The sequence below is a fragment of the Achroia grisella genome, unplaced genomic scaffold (genome assembly GCF_030625045.1).
Source record: "Achroia grisella isolate CSIRO2021 unplaced genomic scaffold, CSIRO_AGI_Agris_v1 utg215, whole genome shotgun sequence".
Taxonomy (NCBI): Eukaryota; Metazoa; Arthropoda; class Insecta; order Lepidoptera; family Pyralidae; genus Achroia; species Achroia grisella.
Window position 1 is genome coordinate 65,898 of NW_026712713.1, and position 24,441 is coordinate 90,338.

At 31.0% G+C, this 24,441-nt stretch overlaps 1 protein-coding gene across 1 annotated transcript in view; it reads right to left on the minus strand.

Annotated features, from left to right (window-relative positions):
- Nucleotides 1–24,441, minus strand: part of LOC131842220 (synaptotagmin-10-like) — a 99,089-nt gene that overhangs the window by 35,169 nt on the left and 39,479 nt on the right. The window contains exons 2-3 of the mRNA XM_059190755.1: nucleotides 15,503–15,656; nucleotides 12,687–12,828 (exon numbers count right to left, since the gene is read on the minus strand). Coding sequence (XP_059046738.1) covers nucleotides 12,687–12,828; nucleotides 15,503–15,656 — 296 coding nt within the window. The remainder of the gene's footprint in view (nucleotides 1–12,686; nucleotides 12,829–15,502; nucleotides 15,657–24,441) is intronic.

Here is a 24,441-nt window from a genome sequence, read left to right on the forward strand (position 1 = left end):
ACCTGTTCTCGTTGTTTTCACTTATGATACTTAATACAGATAAGACGTACATATAGAGAGATGACTCAAGTGTCTTAAATTAGAAGCAAACGAAAGACTTTTTTAAACTTAATCGGTCTAATTACAAAAAATCTGTTAAAACTCGGACGAAACGTGGTCTAAATGGTCGTGGTTTAAACCATTCCTAAAGTTAATACTTGGAATAAACCTAACATTATTATGAATCCAGATCTAACAGAGGACTACTTAGTACTACAGTTAAATCGTTCATTATGTATTCCATACAGAAATCAGTCACTCATGTCTGTTAGCGTACAATTACGTTCCGTTTTACCAGAAATATGAAAAGATCAAAAATAATATTACTTCAAATAAAAATGTATAAACTAAAAATAAATTTATTTCTATTTATCTATGTCTTCATTATAACTATTTCATTAATATATAATATTTGTTAATGTACTATTAGGCTGAAAATCAGTTTTAAATTACAAGTAGGAGTCCTATACGGAGAAAAGGAACGGCGGGATATTTTTATTGGATCGATTCGAATGGTGACTATTTCAAAGTCAAATGAGTGAAAAAATAACAAATAACGTCTTTTATATATTTTTATTATCGTAAAATTAGCTTTAAATATTTTTAGTTAATATATTTTTAATTTAGTTAAAATATTTTTCGAAAAACAACAACTTACAATACAATTTTTAAAATGGAGTTTGACTTTTTGCATTTAGACCACTGTTAAACTAGGGGCATCGCAGGTCTAACTTTAGACCATAGACGAATCACGATTTAGAGATAAACTTCATTTTGTAATAAGGAATACATTTGTGAATGGTTTATTATTAGTGCTAAACCAGGTTTATCTTTTTGTAATAAGGCCAAATGCGACTATTATTTACACATATACTTCAAATTATCAAATAATAGTAGCTTAATACGTTTTATTTATACTATTGAGTACCCGATATTTCAGAACATATTCGATTAAAATTTCAAAATGTCTCTTTCTTACTCTTCAATGGTAACCTAACCTAAAATATAAAAATGCCTATGATAAACCAACTTAATCATAGAACCGGATTCAGGTTGGCTGTCTTCTACGTTTGATTCGAATATGATCAGAGAAACCTAGGCACGACAAATATCAATTACCACGACGAGAAATTACAGTCGCGCAAGTGTATTAATTTTGGATTGTAACTTTCAATAGTTGTAACTATGTTAACATTTTAACCGACGACAAGTTGATAGAATTTTATATATATACAATATAAAACAAACATTCAAATATATAGATAGACAAGTAATAGCAACTACCAAAATCAATCTTCTTCAGCGTATATCACATGAAACAATTATGAATATGAATAAGACGACCTCTACTGAGATTTTATTTTAGCACTGCGTTTATTGTTCTATATTCTATAATGTAAGGTGTTCTCATTTTCCAACATGTCCACATTTTGTGTGAGATGCAAACATTAAACGTCTTTGTATATTCGTATATTTGCCAAGGATTTCATTGTGCATACTGCTAATGTTTAATGTCAAAGTACCATAGAGCAAGTATATTATAATACAATAAAATGCCATTACGTTTTAAAGTATTATTTTCACTTTTGGCATTAAACAGTAGAGCTACGTTTTGAATTTCTAATAACTTTCTATCTAATATTATGAAGGAGAATGTAAGTTTGTTTAATGTTACTGTTTCATGTATTTTTAATAGAGACGTAGATACAAAGTTAGTCTATATTTTACGCCGATCAATGAAGTCTATTCCAGCCGCGAGCATAAGGTATATATTTAACAGAAAAATAAGCATGAAGGATTAATGAACAAACATTAGATATTCTTATTATATCAAAAATAATCGACAAAGTGTGATATTGTACATTTAACAAGGACATAATGGAGTCTTTGTAAGAGTTGTGCGAAAAAAATCGTGAAATCAAGAATCCCTCTTACCTTTGATCGAGAAGTCCTCGATATTGGGATGTTACACTAAAATTTTAATATTCAAATACGAAATTTCATCTACTATGATGTGACCAGGTGTGACAAAAGGAATTGAAAGTAAATTAAATTAAATAGTGTGACGTATATAATTTAGGGTTTTTTCCCTACTTAGACTGCTTGGTTTGACTGGTTTAAAGGTACGAAGACGTACTAACTTATTTCTATAGAATGGCAACTTACGGGACCTGGGGGAGGGGTTGTTGTTTGAATAAATAACCCCATTGCCAACCTAGCAATGTATAATGTCAGGTTGACCTCCACGCTGTTCCCTCTGGAAACAAATGTGATAAACTCCTTGTAAATTTGCCAAGATGGGCCATCTGACCTGACCTGATGTTCATCTTATCCTCCACTTGTACTCCGCCAGCGTAAACCCTTAGTCCAAGCGGGTAAATCATTACATTATCTTCCATTAAAAAAAACAAGTAACGTACCTAACGTTATTTGATTATTTTATGATTATGGGCGTCACAATATACGCCCCTGATACCTCACATATGTATGCATGTATAATTGTTTATAAGCGGTGCTATTCTTGTATATTGAAAAGGGTTGCTTTCAGATTGTTTACCATTCCATCAAAATAAAAAAATGTTAAGTGCTTGAGCGAGTAAATTTACAGGTGTAAGGACACCTTAGAATTATCTCATAGTATGATTACGTACTAGTATTTAGTAGCTAGAATAATATTATAGTTCTCCAGAGGTTACTGTAATAATTATAGTTCGTGAGAGCACCACTATATATTATATATATTAGCGTATACGCTATATATTATATATATAGCAATATATTAGCGTTGCAACAATTATATTACATACCTAAACTACGAACGTACGTAATTCATTTTATAAATATCCCTTATCTAAAGTAATATGATACATATGGGTAACTAGTTCTAACCCGCATCTACGTTTAATCTTTGAGACAAATAGCCTGTTTCGATTCTCAAGATACATCTTTATGTTTTTTATTAAAATCCGTTTAGTTGTATGAAAAAGTAGGAAGTCTCTCGTATTATTTGGTTTGTTACCAGTACTTCAATCAAAGAATAATCAGTCAGAAATATAAGTTTATATACAAACTTTTTCGGTGTCAGTCAGATTTGAGTTGACGACTTTTCGCTGTATTTCAGGGTAGCAATCCACTAGACTACGACGCCCGCTTGGCTCACGACTAGGGTCAATACACTAAAATGAAGTCTAAAAATATAAGTTAAGCTAACCGTTAACCAAAACTCAACGTTCCGATACATTTAACACAAAAGAAGTCGATCAACTTGAATGATCCACAATGTTTGTATATGCTCCTTACAATAAGGTTTTTATATATATTATATAATATTAGTAATATAATTTATATATTCATACATAGAGAGACGAACTTCTTAGCATTCCATGGATTCACCGTGCGGGTGCCGGGTCATCGTGCGGCAGAGAGGCAAACTCCGAGCAGTTTCCTAGACTTACGACCCGGGTGTAGTTTTAAGGGGGAGGTGTAGGAGATGACTGGAATGACAAACAAGCCGACGACCCACTTGATGGTAAGCGGTAACTATAACTTAGATACATGAACAGCACTTTATTATGTGACACTCATTACCACTCCTGCGTTATGGTATTTGAAGACAGAGATGTCATGCCTCTTATTCTGTAATTTCAGTTATCTTGTTAAATGAAAATTGCTCGTTTTACAAGGTAGTACGGTCGAAACTGTCAACTATAACTTACAATCATGAACAGCAAAACAGTCGTTACAAAATGACTTCTTGTCGCCGGTTGTCACGCGTTGTCGTTGTTAGACAAATACCCTAAATTGTCACTACCCTATCTCACCCTTCAAATCAGAACACAGCTTACAAACTAAACGGTTGGCAGCAGAAATAGGTGAGGCAGATACCCACGCACACAATTTAGTACAAAGAATTCCTGTGAAATATATATTTTCTTGCCGATACCTTAAAAATGTTCTCTGTAATACATTTCCCAATGCGACACGTGCGCTATCTATTGTAAGCGATTCACAATGGAGGTATATAATATTTATTAATTTAATAATAATAGAGACATGTAGGCTACCAACCTCCTTACATTTACAATAGTCACATAACACAATACATCTACTGAAAAGTATATTTTTAAAACGTCAATTATAATTACCCGCCTACTAATTATTTATTGATCTAGAAAGATGTTTTATGTAAATTTAATTTGTTATTTTATTCTGTATTTTATCGATATTACAAACTTCGTTTTTTTATATTTAATCTTTTATTATTTTTACTCCTTCTGTTATCAACACGCCAACTTGGTTAGGTTATTTCATTTCATTTCATCAGACGTTTATTCAGAATTCGTTTGCAATAATGTTTGTACTAGCTGAAAGTGACTCCCACTCAGCATTTCTACTGTTGTATGACCAAGTTATACCAAAGCGCTGAGTTTCAGACATTTGATATGAAGGCCGTCAGCATGTTTTTCATTATAGTTTTATAACAAAAAAAAGTTCAAAATAGTTCCTAAAATTGTGTGTCTCTCAAAAAGGTTGAAAATAATTCAACTACTATATTTTTTTCTGTAAAGAATTTCTAGTAGAATTGTACTTGTTTCTCAGAGGTTTTTACTCTGTATTTATTATTGGTTTTTAACTGTGTTTGAGGTGGACTGCTATCGACGGTTTTTTGTTAAATTAGATAAAATAAATCAGCAACATTTTTTAGGTCTGATTCCAGTAACTAAAGTAGCCTTGCATATGTTTCTTAGTCAGTTTTATTCACTGAAGTTGGTGTACAAGCTGCCGCAGGATGTAGTTCGACCAAAGATCATTATTTATTCGGACGACGAACTTTCATAACTGTGATGTCGACCCCAAAACGTGTCCCAACTTCATCCAAAGTTATAGACATTCCTTTTTATTATTCACAAGACTTTTATAAGCTAGACCTGAATTCTGCTACTATGATTCTAGTGATGTTATAAAAGGAAAAGTTTGTTCACTATATTGGGATGTTTATTAGTCAATCAATGGCTTATGCATTTGGATGAAATTTTTTGTACATTATTATATATTTTTTTATGCTTTACTATCTGTTGTACATGACTACGTCCGCCGTATTTAATACTTTTTTTTTAATAAATAAGATTTCTTTAATAAACTTACCCAAATATCCTTTTTAAACTTTCGTATTTAATATACATTATTTATATTATTAACCAGGTCTTAACACGAATAATTTTATGGCGAATAAAGGTATTTAACGTCTCTCGACGTTTCGACTAGGTTATTATGCATTTAGTGAAAAGCTTTTAATTCTAAATTACAAACAGACACTCCAATTTTATTTATTTGTACAGATAAATTGTATTTTCTACTGAAATTTCAGCAAAGCAATAATATACCTACTCTCAACAATTCATCTCGTGATTTTTGTCTTTACTCTTCACAATGTCTATATATTCTCGCAATATACGTTTGTTTGAGTTTGGGTATTGATTCATTAGGATCCTATTAACTTAATACAAACTTTTACTTTCAGAGTTCACTGACATATGGTATCTTCAGAATTTATTTTCAATTATATATTTTTAGCGAACACATATTTCTCAAGTTGTATGATAATTAAAACAGGATAACTTCAAATATTTTATATTTTAAATGTCATAGAATAGTAAAATTCATATAAAAGCGAAGTGTGTCTGTCTGTTGGTCATTTTTTCACGACTAAACAACCGAAATAGAAATGAAATTTAATGTAGGTAGATAAAATAACCTGTTTCAAACAAAGAATAGAATAGAAAATCATTTATTGAAATAAACTAAATTTAAGCACTTTTAAATAGTCATAACAATGTTTTTTTTAATCTACCGCTCATTCGGAAAGCTGTCTCATCACAAGAAGAACGAGTAAGAAACTTGTGTGTTGTTGTTTTAAACAATCCTTGTAAGTTCATATTAAATTGTCGATGAAAGTTTTTATAGGAAAGCGATAATATCTCATAACAAAAATAATAAAATATACAACGCGATGTAATATCTATAAGCAAACGAAATATAAAGTATCAGCTATTTAAGATATTAGAATGAATCCGCTTTTGAAGATAGACGGTGCACATAAATGTTATATAAATCAATTGAAACCCATCTAATAGAAAGTAGAGTCAGATTATTTAACTATTATATAACACTAGTTTGTAAAGTTTAATAACATTTTAGATATTTTTTATGTTAAAAAACATGCGAACAATTTATTAAAGTTATTGTAAAACAGTAAAAGCCCTTTTTACTGAAACTAAAGATCACTTTAGTTGCTATATAATTTTTTTTCTCATGGTAAACACTTCGATTTTCACATAAAATATGTCTTTAAATAATATTAAACCTATAAGAACACAGTTAAATTATTAATTTATAATGTAAAATATATGTGTAATGTAAAAATAAATTTTAATTCTTTTGAGGTTCTTGACACAGAGATTTTTAAGCTTAAAAGGAGGCTTAAACAACTAGATATAATTAAGTAAAAAATGTGCCATCGAAATAAAGAATTTAGAATTTTTTAAATTGAATTAGATGTAGACATTGTACAAAGTCATTTACGCTGAGAAAGAAAGCATAAGGTAAGAAGAAAAAACCATTTAGTGCTTCAGAATAGCAAGGAATCAGGGATACTACCGGCATAGCACGATAATGTGATATAATGTGATGGCCGTATCTCTGGCGTTTTTCATATAATATAGGTGACAGTTACCAGATACAACCAGGTGTACCATTGTACCACTTATTTGTCATTCTAGTTCCATAACAAAACAATTCAATTAAAATGAGAGAAAATAGATTTATATTTTTTTTAAATAATAAATTATATTCATGACCATCAAAAAAGAATGCAGACGGTTACATCATGCTATTGTAATCCATGAAAACAATATCATTAATCATTTTTTTCATGGATTATAATAGCATGATGAAACCGCCTGTGTTAACGGTACACGCTGGCGGGGCACCAGTGGTGGATGATAAGATGAGTATGAGGTCAGATCGCCCGTCGTGGCAAAATCATCAGAAATTTATCACGATGGTTTCCACTGCAACCGCATGGATGTCAACCTAACATGGTACATTGCTAACAATGTATATTACTAGCAATTCCCATCCCTCCAATAGATTTATGATACTCATTGTATGTAAGGATGAAGATGTGATGTTTCTATTTTTTAAGATTTTCATATTAGGGTCAGATCATTTTAGGCACGAGTGCGCCATTACAAAAATGGCTATATTCCCGAAATAATCAACCTTAGAGCGCTTAAAGGTCACAGAACACTACATGCAAGGGAAATCTTTCTTATTTGTACAACAAAGGTCTAATATTGACCTACTGCGAACTTCGGTCGGTGACCTTACAAGTGTCCTTAGTATCCTAGTGTCTTACTGTCGAGAAAAAAGCGATTGGCGAATATTTTTTTATAATTTGCTTATATTGGTTTACAATAAATATATTAATAGTTTACTGTGACAACTAGTTCTTGTGTTGTTGTGTGTGGGTAGGATATTACTTTATACGTCTTTACGAGTATATGAAGCGTACTTGTATTAATTTTACAGTCAAAATAAGTATTTTATTATTAAGAGCTATGCCCGTAAATTTTATCTGCATGTAATTTATAGCCTATGTGTTATTCTGATGTAAAATCTATGTTACTGTAAAGTTTCATTAAAATCCGTGCAGTACTAATGCGTGAAATAGTAACAAACATCCATCCATCTTACATCCAAAAATTAAGAATAAAATATTTGCACATCTACAAAGGACGCTAAAAATAAATTTAACATAAGCTATTTGAAACCTCTATTATCACTTTGCTGGAAGACAATAATTACATAAATATGATTAAAATAAATCTTATTCCACAATATTGAAAATGATTTTTGTTATCAAATAGGAATATGTGTATATATTATATTTAAGAATCCTATCGCTTTTACATTTTATCAATCGATAAACAATTTGATCGCTTCTTCTTAGAGGTCAAACCACGGCTTTACCACTGAATTCGTTGATACGAGATGTTTGTAGCAAACACCAATTCGCTCTTAGAAGCTCGTATTAAAAGGATACTTTACACACTACAAACATGTGATGTGAGAGCGACCGATCCAGTAAATAGCTATGAAAAATAGTTGCTAGTGAGGAAAATAACAAAATATCGAGATAGGCTACGTACAAAATCGACTGCGTAGTTATACTATGGGCGTCTCATGGGCACGTAATATTCGTTGCACTTTTCATGTATATAAGTTTATATTACTTTATCTACCCAAAGGTAGTCTGGAAGAGATTGCTTAGACTGGCGTTATACTAATTTATGCGTACTTGTTATTTTAATTAATTTCTTTATCTAGTGCAGTAAAGAACATAATTAAATAAATAGGCGACTATTGCCACTTTATCTAATGTGATATATTGTGTCCACTTATTTACCATTCCTAACACATAATAAAAACCAAACCCAAACGAATACCAAAACTGTAATGAAAAGGGTTACGACTTCTTCAGTTTAATTGTAATAATTCGTTTCTTAGAATCTCAATATTAATATTCCCCTCGCTATTATAAGGGAATATATTTCAATAAGTAACATGACGTATTTATATGTATTAGATATGACAACATTCTTTTGTATTGCATAAGAAAAAATTCTCATAATGCAATACCAAGAACAATATGCTTACACACGTTAACATTACGTATTTATTCGCAGCTTTATTACGAAGGCATTTAAATCAATTTCATTTGACCATAAACATTTATATATACATAAGTATCATACGTTTGTTACAATGAAATCATAATTTATACGTATAATTAGAAAATCACGGGATCTTACCACGTTTTATTTTTATTGAGTTCGCGATATTACGGCATTGTTACAACTGCCATCCGCATAAATCAGCTATACCGGATATACTTATACTATACTTGATGGGATCGGGTCCCAATCACTGTATTGAATTACACCAACCGAAGGTATTAACATCAGAACGTAAGATATCCAAAGAATGCTTAGAGATGCCATATAAATTTACACTATATACCGCGTCAAATTTAAAACAGTATGAAATCATAATTATACGTAAAATTGGAGCTACTTTAGAATATTACAACGGCTCACTAGCTGATTTTCTGTGGTTGCGTGTACCCTGTAATTTCACTGCCATACGTCAACCTTCTATTAATAAATAAAAAATAAAATATTCAACCAAGCTCACCTCTGTTGAAAATACAAGCACGTTAGGGAGAAAACGGCTAAAAATAAAATAAATAAGGTGACACGATTCCTTTGTACTCTTACCTCACCTCAAATATTTACAAGTAAAATGTTTTAAGTAAAAAGGTTTGATGAATTGGCTATATAACATCCATTCTATCTAAAACACCACATTATTATTTAACTGTTTCTAAAATGTGTTAATATGTATCGTTTTTTTACTAGAACAGACTTTGTAGAAAATATCCTATTTTTTTATTGAGGTATTTGGGCTATTGTCAGACCTGTATGGATCTATTGTATTCGCTCTTTTACAAAGTTCGCTACCTAGAACCATGAGGAACAAGAATTGGAGGATATTCTTAGGGGCGATGGTTTTTATCTCCTCAGGATAAAGTGTATACTTTCCAAATATAGAGATATTTCTTTTAAGTATCTGTGGGCTACAACAACAACGTATAAGCAGGGTTTCTGCTTGGCAAAATAATTATTATTATTATTATAATGATCTCGCACAGTGCCATCTAGACCCAAGTTAAGCTAAAGCTTGTGTTATGGATACTAGGCAACTGATACAAATACATACATTTTTTTTTGTAAATACATACATACAGAAGTTAGACAGTTCGCTAAATCGCTAGACCACCGAGGCCGTAATTTACTGTCCTCAGTATTTTTTTCTATTCGATATTTATTTTGTTTACTTTCGTGAAGGTTAAACATATATAAGCGGAAAACATAATGATGGCGCTATAATATACCTAATAATGAACGAATCGATAAACCTAAAAATATCTACAAAAGTCCTCATATGAATTAATTATATTGATATTGACTTTGATAGCCAGACGGCGGACTTTCTGTCAAAGTTGTTTACTTTTCTAACATTACCTAATATTAGTAATCTTGTTGAAGAGAAAACTTCGATGTTTACGCGGATTTAGATGGAATTTGATACACACATAAACCATATCGTATATAATGAGGTATTCGATACTTTTTATTCATGCTGCCAAAGCCGTTAAAAAAGTTTTTTTGCTAAAACATTTTATCAAAAGCCTTCTGTAATGAACTTGACAATACACAGCCATGTAATTATGTTTATTTCATACTAGTTGTAGCAGTTTCACCCGCATGAAATTTATAGCCTATATGTTATTCTGATGTATAAGCTATGTTAATGTAAAATTTCATCAAAATCCATTCCGTAGTTTTTGCATGAAAGGGTAAACAAACATCCATCCATACTGACAAACTTTCGCGTTTATAACATAATTCAGGATTATCTATTGTAAAAAAAACCATGCTAATTCTAACATGAGAATATAGAAACACTCCCTTAGCTTTGAACAATATTTATTTTTCTTTCTGTGATATTTAAATACATATCGAGCGTAAACAGGGTTGACAATGAGGATCCCCTTATATCTACGATCTTTGGACTTCGATACGAGAACATTTCCTTCCGTACAAGTTTTTATGAGATTTTGACTCATGGAAACAATTTAAAATGCGATGATATACGGAATTAATGAGCTAAATTGAAGTAATATCTCTTTGACTTCTTCATACGAGGCTAAATATTTTATCGTTGCCAACCCTACAAATGGAATACGTTTCGTGGAAGTCATAAACAATAACATAATGTTAACGACTCACCTGTATGTTATTCTATCAAATACATTTTATTGAACCGGGTGTTATTTTGCGGAAGTTCAATACACGTGTCACAATGTGGGTGTGGACATGTTGACAGTCAGATTTTGGTCATTAATTGGGAAGGTCATACCTCTACTAGAATAGGTATTGGAAAACATCAAGCACATGAGTACAATATATAGTACCGTACTAGAAAAATTAAAGAATTAAAAAATTTATTTAAACAAAAAACAAAATTATATCAATAACATGTTAAACGTAAACAACTACATTAGTTTATGAAAACTGTGCTGCAGTTATTTGCGCCCATCTCTAGAGCATTCTATACAATTGAAATAAAAACAAATGAAAATAAATGAATATACTACTACTGATTTTTTTGTTCTTTGTAATTGCAATGGCAAAATAAAAAGAAAAATCAGATCAGGATATTCATCTCATTAATATTATAAACGCGAAAGTTTGTTACTCTTTCACGCAAAAACTACTAAGCGAATATTGATGAAACTTTACAGTAATTTAGCTTATACATCAGAACAACATATAGGCTATATATTTTCCGCGGGTTAAACCGTGGGCACAACTAGTACTCTATAAAAGCTTATCTAAAACAACATCCAAGCATTATATTAACATGACCCACGTGATTCGTAGTAAAAACAAGGTGACCGCCGAAACTGAAGAATTGTTTTCCATCCACAAAGTGTTATGGATGTTTGACAATCCATATACACATTGAAAGCATTCTGTTGTTATCCCTATATTACCTGAGCTTGTATAATGTTATATAAAATCTATCTACATATGGATATATATATATATATATTTCTTCCGTATCGATACCAAGTGCCATTGTTGTAAGAAGTGAAGCTTTAAAGGTGAGGGTTTGAGTCATGATGAAAGTCTCACGATTACAGGTTTCATTTTATCTTCTTTTCCTTTTGGGTTCTACGCCTAATTTTCAATTCGTGAATATAACACTAACTCGAAAATCTGACATTATATACCTAACCCTACCGCAGTTGGTATAAAAAATTAAGATAAAAAAGGTACTGTTTATGAATGTGTATAAATAAATCTCTAGACAAGTATATTGCTTAAATACAGATTCATAGCTTCAAACCCGTATAGAAATGGGATTAAGTTGACGTAACCCTTATTGTTTCAAGGGAGATTTATGAAGTTGGTAAGTTGATTCCCCGTACCGAGAGATTGGTTTTCACTGTACCACGCTATAAAATAATAAACAAAAGATGTTCCAAGAAATGGTTAACTCAAGGTTTTGTAAATACGCTTTGAAGAATATTATTACTGAAGATTCTTCGTTGGCAAAATATTGAATGATCGCAAACAAATTGGAACGCAGATAAATTCAGGTAAAGTAGACTTAAATTTTCTCAGCTTTTGCTGAATCAAATGCGGTACTTGAGGTATTAATGGGCCTGTATCAACATTTTTCGTGGATATGCTATAGCCTTATCGATATTATAAAATGTCTACTATGATTTCTATTAAAGATGACGGAGGAATTTAGCGCATCAATTAAAATTGATAATAAAAAGCCTAAAAATTTTGATTCCAATAAAGTAAATTAAATATCAGACAGATTTTGTCATTGCTCCAAATATACATTGTTTAAACACCGTAATTAAATAAAGAAGCAAATAAAGGTCCAAAAAAGGTTAAGAAATCTACAAATTGCCGGCTAAAACTAAACAATTAAAGATAACATACCTTTTTTCCTTGATCTTTGTGCTCCTGGACATATTCCTGCTTCAATGGTTCAGTCTGTAAATCTGGCAAGGAGTGGCTGATGCGAATGGCTGCTTGACGAGATAAGGAGTCGCAATTACTATCTTCTGACTCGCGTCTAGTCCTATAAAGAAAGAGAGCAGGTAAGAAGGAAAAGTCAAGAGATCTTTATAATGATAATAAGTTTATGCAAAAACAATTACAAAAAATGGATTTCACTAAGTTTCTATACGCAGTAGATATATATAATGCAAGCAGTTCTTAAAAATTATTTAACACCAAATATAGTGCAGTACTGAAACTATGCCAAGTCTGTATCTCAGACAACAGATCTTTGTACTAATTATTAATTGTCAGATCTTTACACGAATCATTTTATTGTAAATAAGATATTTTCGTCTGTCCACGGCCAGTTTTTTATTCATTCTTTTCTTTTTTGACTTTTCGACTTGGTCCAACTCCTTCAACTTGGACCAAGTCGAGAAGTCAAAAAAGAATAAAAATAGGGACGTAAGTACATTATTTACCATAATAATTATTAAGACCCGATTAACTATATTATTAATACGTAGTAAACGCTATTAAAAAAAAGATTATCGCATCTCTAAGCCTATCTTTGTGCATATTCTACTGCATATATCACGAAAAGTATTATGAGGAATTGTTCGGATTAATACCAGCTGCTGAATTTCACCATCACACTGCCCTCCAGAAACTAAAATACCCATACTTATCATCTGGATGAATGGTGATCGTCCACCGTGCATTTTTCCAAGAAACATTTTGCCACGTACATCCACATTGTAGAATCACCCCCCAGCATTGATATTTCCAAATCGATACTATTTTGAAACGGCCGTTAACGCGCCGTTGCTCAAACTCAAAGATGTTGCTAATAATATAATTTTAGCATAACACATCCAATATTAGATGATTTCCATTATAGTCAAAATCATCTAATATGATATAATAATACAATAGACTGCATCATGTTTGAATAATGCAATGTTGTGTAGCATTGTTGAATATCGGCTGTTAGGATCTACGCAGAATCTATTATTCGCTTTGGACAAGATCCCGCATTCTGTTTCCTAGGGACTTACGGTATATATGTTGTAAGGTATTATACGAGTATTTCACAGAATAATAAGTACACGAAAATTGTTATCCCTCGTCTGTATAGACCCTTATTATTAAGGTAAATGTAATATTCAAATTGGCCCACATTTCGTTAAGCATACTGTTGTAATTCAATTAATTCAATGAGACAGAAACCAACATATGTGAAACTAAACTTTAACCGCGATTTCCGTCTTCCTTTTTTTTTAATAAATGATAATCTATGTACTTCCTTGTGATACAATCTACACATTAAATTGTATTAATTTTCATTCAACGAACAGACAGACAGACATTATTTCGATTTTGTAATATTAAGTATGAATGTCTCTGTTAAAGAAATATTGTTAACTTTAACGCATATTCTTATTTCAGTTCAATAGACAATTTGTAAAATCTTGTATAGGAAATTAGAAGGAAGTGAACCAATTTGAATAAGAGATATATTAATGATTTCTTATGAACAAAATTATGATGATGAGACTTCAAATTCGATTGCCAATTGTGAAGCAATTATACGAAAAATTATGAAATCAAAACCGTATTGTATACTCAATGTTTTTCTATAATCAACTATCTATTCACAAAAAAATCTAACCACATTTGCAATATTGAGATATTATATACTAAAACACTAGATTAGACACTTATTGCTCTTATCTTAATCAATTGCGGTAACTACACTGCAACGTGGTAGTGTTATCAAATATTTTACTTATATTTTAAAATATAAGTAAATTTTTGAACTACATAATGTAAATATGTGTAGTTTTTATTATAGTTATTTAAATTTTTTGCTCGTTTATATTACTAATTTTAGTAGCTTGAGATGATTATGTGGCGGTTTTCTGTAATTTCAACCAGCAATCTTTGAGAAGTCTATCAACCATTTTAGTTTTCTAACAAGTTATTTCTATATCAATATCAAGATATTCTTCCAATAATATAAGCAGAAAAAGAAAGAGGGAATACAAAAAACATCACTGTAAGAATAAATTAATATAAAAACAATACAGTTGTACAAAAGTTACTTGTATTGTTGTTTCTCTTGTTATTCACCCTCTATGACAACTAATTAATCATTGTGACATCATATCATCACACTAGTGCGATGACATTTTATCAAGCTGGTTTGGTAAGGTGCCATTTGATTTACATACTTAATATACGAAAAGCATTCTATCCACACTAATATTATAAATTCGAAACTGCGTCTGTCTGCTTGTTACCTTTTAAGATTTAACGACTGAATGGATCTGAATCAAATATGAAGATAGACTGTATTACGAGGATACACAAAAGCTAGCGTTTATCTCAAAAAAAAAAATATGGGAAGGGGTGTGTTTTTTATGTATGATAATGGAATGGTGCACCCGCCTGCGCTAGTGGTTTACGTTAGCTGTACACCAGAAAGATGATAGCATAGATATGAAATTAAGTAATTTTGCCCATCGTGGCGAATTTACCACTATTTTGATGGTTTTCAGGAGGGACCGCGTAGAGGTCGAACTGACATGGTATAATGCAAGCAAAGACTACTATCTACATTACTAAAATTCCGCTAGTTATCATTAGGTCAGTCATCTAGTGGTACATAATACCTCAATGTCCTGTCTATATGATGACAAAGCTTTCCTAATGAGCGGTAGATTAATAAATGATTTCTATTATATATTCACCTGCCCATAATCCAACGCCACGTGGCGGCACACTGGTAACCGACAGCGGCCAGAAGGACCGCGGCCATCGCTGCTAGAAGCAGGGCCGCCGCGTAGTCCACTGTGCTGCCGCGCACCGCCGACTGGCCCTCCAAGCCTTCCGGTGGCCACGCAGCTGTAAACAACATCATTTGAATGGTTTGTCGAATGCACAAGAAACCTGAAGCATCATCAGTGTGAAGTGGACACGGATGGCCTCCCTCTATAGCAATGGCATTCTCGGTGCTTCGTACTTTTGTTTGTCATTGTGTCATTATATAATTAAAAAAACCTATTAATATTAAAGCGTGGGTAATAATTCGTAACAACTAACAAGATCATTGAATATAGAGGGAAAGGCGCAAATAAGAAGTTTGCCACGTTAATATTATCACATTATTATGTTTTATGAAATTTGAATGAGTTCATTTTATATTTACATATATTTTTATATTTATTGTCAGAAAAAATACGTATTAAGTATAGAAAATATGTATATAATTGACGTAGTATTTTTATCTAAGATTAAAAGATGATTTTAAATTTAAATATTTTATTTTAAATATATACAAAAACAATATATTCTAAAACTAAAGACTAAAATAAGATTATACGCGAAGATAAACACTTCTTTTAAACAAAATGAAATATTCAATTTTTCTTTAAATTTATTTTAAATGTAAGTTCTTAGTAAGTTTTTAAAAGTCGTTCATTATTTTTAAATTTTATTTCCTAATACCTGTCATTTCTTGGCATCCTAATTAAATAAATAGCCTAAATGTTCAAATTATATTCCGTAGACTAACTTAGTACCTCAGTAAGTAAAGACAATATATCGAAACTATATATCTTTCTAATTAATATATAATCAATATTAGTTTGTTATATGTATTTTGAGTGCTTTTATCCTATTGTAATATAACAAAATTACACGGACATTGCCGCAAAGGTTCGTAACCTTTATAGCAAAATTAAATCTTTTGACAATTCACTTGTTGTGCCGGGAAACATATTTGAAAGAACATTTTTGTAATTCTACAATATTTCAAGCTTACAGCAAAGACAAACGGCAAATGTCAAAGGGTAGAATATGTCATTTGTACTTTATCGCAAAATACCTCTGAACTTTCAAACGATATCTTTTGTGGGCTTGCACAGCATCTGGCAATCGATGTTTCTTCTGTAGCAATGGAGTCTGGTACCTACAAGTTATCTATAAAATTTATCTTTTGACTGTTCAGAATATATAATAGAAGTATATTAATAAAAATGTATCTTATCACGATTGCTAGCTTCAGCTACTATATTATAATGTTCACAAGATGTTGAACTCAACACTTGTGATATTTTTTTTCATTTTTAATTTAACATTAATTTTGACTTTTTATTTTTATTTTAATTTTATTGCAATTATTAATGAGACGAGATGCGCAATATCTCAAAATGAAAATCATTACATAGTATAAAACAATGTCGCTATCGCTGTCTGTCCATAGGGACGGACAGCGATAGTAGTATGCTTAAATGTTTACAACTACGCAACGGATTTTGAAGCGGTTTTTGTAATAGAAAGAGTGACTCAAGAGGAAGGTTTATATATATAAACATGTATACCCGTGCGAAGTCGGGGCGAGTAGCTAGTAATAAATAAACGAATTAAAAAGGGCAGGGCGAACGTTGTCTGGGGATAGTAATGAAAAAATAACTGACGTAGCATATCTATTAAATTATTTTAATTTGTCGTTGCTTTTTTTATTCTAATAAATTAGAGCTAGATAATAGATTTTATTCACACATTTCTACTTAAAATGTAAAATTACAATAAATTGTTTAAAACAGCACCACTCAAGTTTCTTTCTCGTTCTTGTTGTAATGGGCCAGCTTTCCTAATGAGCGGTTGATTAATTATTTATAAAAACTGAATAAATATAAGTTTCTTTATTATTTGTTTCTTTCACTAAAAACTCAGAAATATAAATGACTGACTGATTAAAAAACCATTTTTGTTATCGATCAGTTTCAAACTCAGGTTCTAAAGCGCTGTAATAAACCACTAGGTCACGATGTCTACCTAAATTGATTAAAACTATTAATCTAAATAAATGTAAGAGGTCAAGTTGACTGTCGAACTAAATTCGAGAGCAAATAACCAGACGAAGACTGACCTTACCGCCATTCGGGTGGAAAATCTTCTGATACTACAAATAAGCAATGTTTACTTAGGTGAATTGCATAAATTAATAAATAAAAAATAGCAACATAAATAGAGAGCGCTGTGGCCTATTGATTCATCATTCCGACCTCTAACCAAAGATCGTGAGTTGAAATCTGGCCGACACTGATAAACCTTATGTGACAATTTATATTTCAGACTAACTCTCCCGTGATGGAGACACTTTTTTTAAACAAAATATATTTCTAAGAGAAGCTTAGCTTGTATTATGTGTACTATAAAAGTAATATAAATATATACACATATTTTTTGTGAACACATACAAAGACAACATTCAGACCATCATACTCATGAATACAGCTGTGCGAGGAATCGAACCTGCAACTATCGGAAGTAAAGGCTTGGGGAAAACCTCACACTGTTTCATAATTTTTTAGTGGCTTTTCGATGTTATATATATTACTAACTTACTTACTTGTATCTTCGTATGTTTTTTTTTGATCCCATATTAGTACCGGGGACCATGCGGATGTTTAATCATGCGAAAAAGTAACAAACCTTTCGAACTAATTTGATTTGTCATTGGTGTTTCTATCACTAGAGAGTCATTCAAAAATACATATATAAATTGACACAAAAGGTTTGGTATTGGCCAAATACATATTGATGAGTTTTCCATTCAAGTCCACATGTAAACTACTGAGTCACAAAGCTCTCAGCTACCATTTTAAGTATATCAATACCTAATAATTATATTACAATATCTGACTACCAACTGTAACAACTTTTTGATTTATGGCGTGTAAAATGTAATTTTGTACCTAAATATAATACAACAAACACCAGGACTACACAAAGTTTCGCCATTTTAAGTTTAAATCTGTTTATTCTGGTAAATAATGAGCATACCGGCTGGATTTAATTGTGTTTGGAATAATTATGATAGATTAGGATTATTTTAAACTATCCTAATATTATAAAGAGATGATATTTGTGTGATTGGAAGTTTGGGGTAAAAAATATTTTGAAATTTCTTTTAGTGTTGGATAGCCCATTTATCGACGAAGGCTATACGATATATAGCATTCACAGACTGTACAAGTACAATACAAGTAAACCTAGAATGTGCGGGTCAGCTAGTAATATTATGTAGATATATAACCAAAAGCAATAGTGTGTCTGTGTGACATACATCAATACTAGTCTTCACCACTCGTGTTTCTCTCCCTATCCAGCCAAATCTAGTAGGAGCCTGCTAGTGCAACTTTAGATACACGTTCTAGTATAGAACTTACTACAGTTCTAGACAGGCCAAGATTTGTTCTTCTTTAGGATATATGAAATGATTACTATAATAATTTTATTAAGAGCCGCCGATATTTTAACACTGTTTTATGATATACAAGTACATTATACCTATTGGTCACCGCTCGACTAGAGATAGCAGAGCATGTGAACAGTTATTACGAGCAGGCAAGTCTGTCTACCCACTATTTTAGTTATTCTACGTACACAGCTACCATTACTACTAGAAAAAAGCAATAGTCACAATAATAATAGAATGGAATCATCATTCATCTAAAATCATATTTAAAGAACAGTAAAAAGCATTTTCCATTGTTCATTGGTTTTGTAGGCATGATATTTTGAGCCGTGTAACAAATACATATTAGATATACATTCATTATTTTCACATTGTTTGTTTACACCGCGGATTTTGTAGCCTTGGAGACAAAACACACTTGAACATCTTAGCTATTATAATTTTGATATTTCAAATTCTTCTTTCACCATTCCAGGGACGTTACAGACATGGATAATATTTCTATCTCTTGAAATACCATCAAGTGATTCGGGCACGAGTCTATTAAGTGTTACGCTATGGCAGACTTGTATTTGTTATTATCCTTTAGAGGTTTCATATAGTCCTTAATACGGCACGATATACCTCGCTTGTTTTTACTTATGTACGAACTGCGCTGTTGCTATCTATTGTACCAGGGTATTCCAATATAATTCTGTCTTAATAATAATAATATTATCACGGTAAACATCTCGTTTATATATAAACTAGATATTATAATAAATACAATTATAAAAAACAATTAAAAAAATTATTACAGTATGTTGAGTACAATATTTAAATTAAACAATTCTAAAAATAATTACTAAGTTCAGTCGGCGTTCAAACAAAATAAAATCGAATTGCAATAATATAATTAGAACGCATAACAACCCTTTTGGGACTTGGAAAAGTCGAGGGTTAATAAAACAGAAGAACGGAGCCAATTATAATGGAATCCGCATGAGAATAGAAATTAATAAAGTAAGCAAGACCTGCTATTGTTTAATAAAAACATTAAACAGTCTTTACACATAGGATTAAAATGTTTTAAATATAACCATTGTTTTTTATGTAACTAGAGTACCGAACAAGTTGACGGTCCATGTGACGGTAAATGACAGTCGTCTATATACATGAACAACACCTGTAAGGGAAGTTATCTCCGAACTTCTCACATTTACAGAGTGACTAGTAGTATACAAGTAAATAACGTAGAATAACAGATAAACCTAAATGTATTTCTGAACAAAATAAAATAATATAAAAATATATTTATTACTATGATATAGATTATATCGTAGTAATAAATATATAATATATCATAGCAATAAATATTGAATATAAGTACAGATAATTTACATGAAGGCAGACAAGATGACAATACAGAGTGTATTTCTTTTCAAATATTCAAACATACTTCGTCTACCATACCAGACAGTCTAATCTATTGCACACCTCGTTTTAACAACACCACTAATATTACACTATCTCCTTCTATACTAAATAATTAACTTAATCATTCTCATTCTGTGAATTCACTATCAAATCAATACCACCATCGTCCATACGCGCAATCACTAACAATTTTTTAGGACGTTGTAAAATCACACTATCTCACTTAATTTTTTTTTTCTGCTGGTTTTACTTTTTCGAATTATCTCTATCTTAATTATCTTAATCTTAATTACATAGTGAGTGTATATAGTATATTTTTTTATTTACGTTATATCATTGTAGATTACGTATATATTTATAATATGCCTATATATTTGATATATTACTATTATTATTATTTCTTTCATTCCACTCATGCGCCTTCTACTTTTCTCATATATCCAAAGGTCGTCAATATATGTCGCATTTCTAATAATAGCATATATTTAATTAAATTGACAGCTTATACATATATATGTACACACGTACATATACATACACTAATATAATAAAACAATTCAAAACCAATATACTGTTAAAACGACACTCTTTAGTATATTGCTGTAGCCGAAACTACAGTGATGATTTTCAGCGTAGGCCTTGAAGTAAATAATAATTTCAGCGGAATATTATAAAAAATCGGTAAATACCGACGCAAAATAAAAGAAAATTACCTTTTAACTTCATAATATTTTTCACCTAATAGAAAATATTTCAATATAAAAAGTCTTGACATGAAACCAGCGAAGTTATTACAATGTAAAAAGTGTATTAAAACCTGGCTACAAAAGTTCACTTACGATGAAACAGAAAATGTTATACTGTAAATACTATACAAAATATACCTACATAAAATATTATAAAAAAATTGGATTGTGTGATAATCGGCAAATAATGTTTTTATTATCTTTTTTTTGTTGTTTGTATGTAATACAAATGTTATTAACATTTGTATTACATAAACAACAAAAATGAAAATGAAAAATGAAAATAATACATCCTTGGAAGGTATGTGACACCTGAGATACAGTATGATTCTATACTAGTTTACATAGGTGACACAATTATACCTATATGATTAAATGTATTTTCACACCATAACTATGTAAAATAACCTAAGTTTGCAATAAAATTATTATTATTAACCATTTACTCATCCCAGCTTCGCACGAGTGTACATGTATTATACATATAAATCTTCCTCTTGAATCACTCTATCTATTAAAAAAACCGCTTCAAAATCCGTTGCGTTTTAAAGATTTAAGCAGACATAGGGATGGTCAGACAACGACAGCGACTTTGTTATATATACAAAGTCGCTGTCGCTGTCTGTCCGTTGTCCTTTGTTCTATATATTATATCATTACATAGGTAATGATAGGCAGCTATTGAAACAGGCAAATGTCTGATACATACGTTTGTGAAATTTATTGCGGTCGCAGTTAGGTATATTAAAACAAGTGCTCACTCTCCAAACAGCTCGTACCACGAAATGTGATTTAAATAATGGCCACTTAGTAATCGGCCATAAACGGTTTGTTCACCCCAAAAGTTGACGAAAGTTTAAGCGACACCCATACTTTATGGCGGTATTTACTCGTTAAAATTCAGTTTAGAAAGCCCGAGCTGCGATTAAATCTTAACTTAACTGAATTGTTACCGCCCCGTTCATATTTTAAAGACTAAATGCACTGAATATATTTAATAAAATCCTAAACAGGATAATAAAAGTATATTAGAATATAATCCAGTCAGTGTAGCGATTTAATAGTCTGCGCTGCCTCTCAATGATAGCAGGTTCAATGTCCGCCCAATACAAATATATCATAATTTTTTTTTGTACATACATACATAATATATATAACAAACAATTGTACTCATGACTATAAATATTTGCACCTTTGCGAGGAATCGAACCTGCGAGCGGATGTAAGACTAAACCGCTAATCATCGAGGCAGGCACAATGTCTTCTTCGAGTATCAAGAAATATTAAACGTTATTAAAAACTCAATACTAAGTAATAAATGCGTATTCTATACGCCCCGCCTAACTTTTTGTTTTGTTTGAAAGTCAGTTTAATACCGTCTAGCCTCAATAGCTGTATTTGAAAGGCATAGTTTCTAAAGTATACCGCAATAGAAACATTTCCCAAAGATTGATCGCTGTTGTCTGGTTTGGGAATGTAGGAATTAGCTTTTCGCAGTTATGATGAATTGTTCCCGGCCTTGATTGAACGTTATTTATTGAAAATGTATTGTGGACTTATACAACAATATTGACAATATTTTACAGATACATTCACATATGAAATATGATTGCGAAGTTTTGCGATATAGCTACATTTCGCTGGATATATTTGGATGCAATATGATTGAAGACGAACCGGAATTACGACGGCGTGAGCCGAGATTCCATCCGATATAGATGCCCGCAGATTAAAATCATATCCGTCAGGCAAGAATTGATTTTCACTCGCTCCAAAAGTCCTTCCGTTGCTTTGTCGCATCATTTTCTGGTGAAGCTGTAAAAGCCAGCTATGGCGCATAGCTTTAGAGCGTTAAAAAAATGAATACGAATCTGCCGCCGCGGTATTTTGTATTTTTTAATGGATTTTATGTAATTATATAAGCCAAAGATTTGTTAAGTATTTTGCGTTATTGTAATTATAAACGAAAAAAATTAAAAAAAAAATCGAAAATTAATTGAGTTCGGTGGTATGGCGTTTAATCATTTATTAAACAACATTTATAAAGATTAGGTGTATGTAATTTGTACCAAACCAAATAGTTTATTACCCGATATAAGTAATTACAAAGAATATATTTCTCACGCTATTGTATTAAGTTAAGAGCTGTAAAAATAGTTGTAAGTCGTAGAAATACATAAATAAACAAGTTAATGTTTACTATTATAGTATAATAACGTATAACAAGGTCGAAGTGTCTATAAAATGTCTTATTAATAATTATGATTATTTTTTAAAACAGTGATACATTTTCCTAAGTAATTAAAAATAACTTTATTCTTACTTAAAAGATGGATTATACTCCAATTTAAGGTATAGAAATAAGATATATTTACATTACCAAGCATGAAAACTTTAGACCCATTTTGTTGATAAACCTAATTATCTTGTTCTTTTGCTCGATATAATTCAAGTAGATAAATGTACAACATAGTTATGTTGTCGTAGGTAATTTCTAATATTATTTTACGATGTTTTAAGTTTACTCGAATAGTGCTTCAAGAATTAAATCGCCTGAGGTTAGTTATCGGGAGTTTGGGGATATTATAAACAACGACCCAGAGACTACAATAACAGATGATAATTGTAATATTTTGACCTCTGTTGTATGCGTTATTTTAAACATTTTATTATTTTTATAATCGTTAATATTCAAAATTAAAATTTATATTTGCTACTTTTTGAAATAATTCAATATTCTTAATTTTTTTAAAGTTCCCTTTCGCCAACAATGTCGTAGCTGAAATATTTGAATACAAATTTGATGACGTATCAATATTAGAATCATGTATTCAAATTGATGCAAATATAAGTGTAACTGCCAGGTATATTTTACAAATGTTACATGTTTGTAAAATAACTGACAAGCCCACATTAATCACTCAATATTTATACACAAGTAGAGCAAACACTCGTTTGATCTTTGAACGCTTTGTTTTGCGTCAAAAGCCGAGATAGGACGACAAAGTTCAAATTTTTCTTCAAACTTTGAGCTGGTATTCGTTCGTTTTAAATGTTGTGTTTTTGTTAGAATTTGTGTATTTAATGCTATGTCTACAGAAAATGTTGGTATAACAGTGGTTAAAAAAATCTATTGACGGCATACTTTTTCATTGTTGGATTGGCTAAAATACCAAAAATCTCACTAAATACATTTTGACAGAAAATTGTGTTAATTGTGTATTTGAAGCTAGCAAGCAGCATAGCAATTTTTGAAAAATAT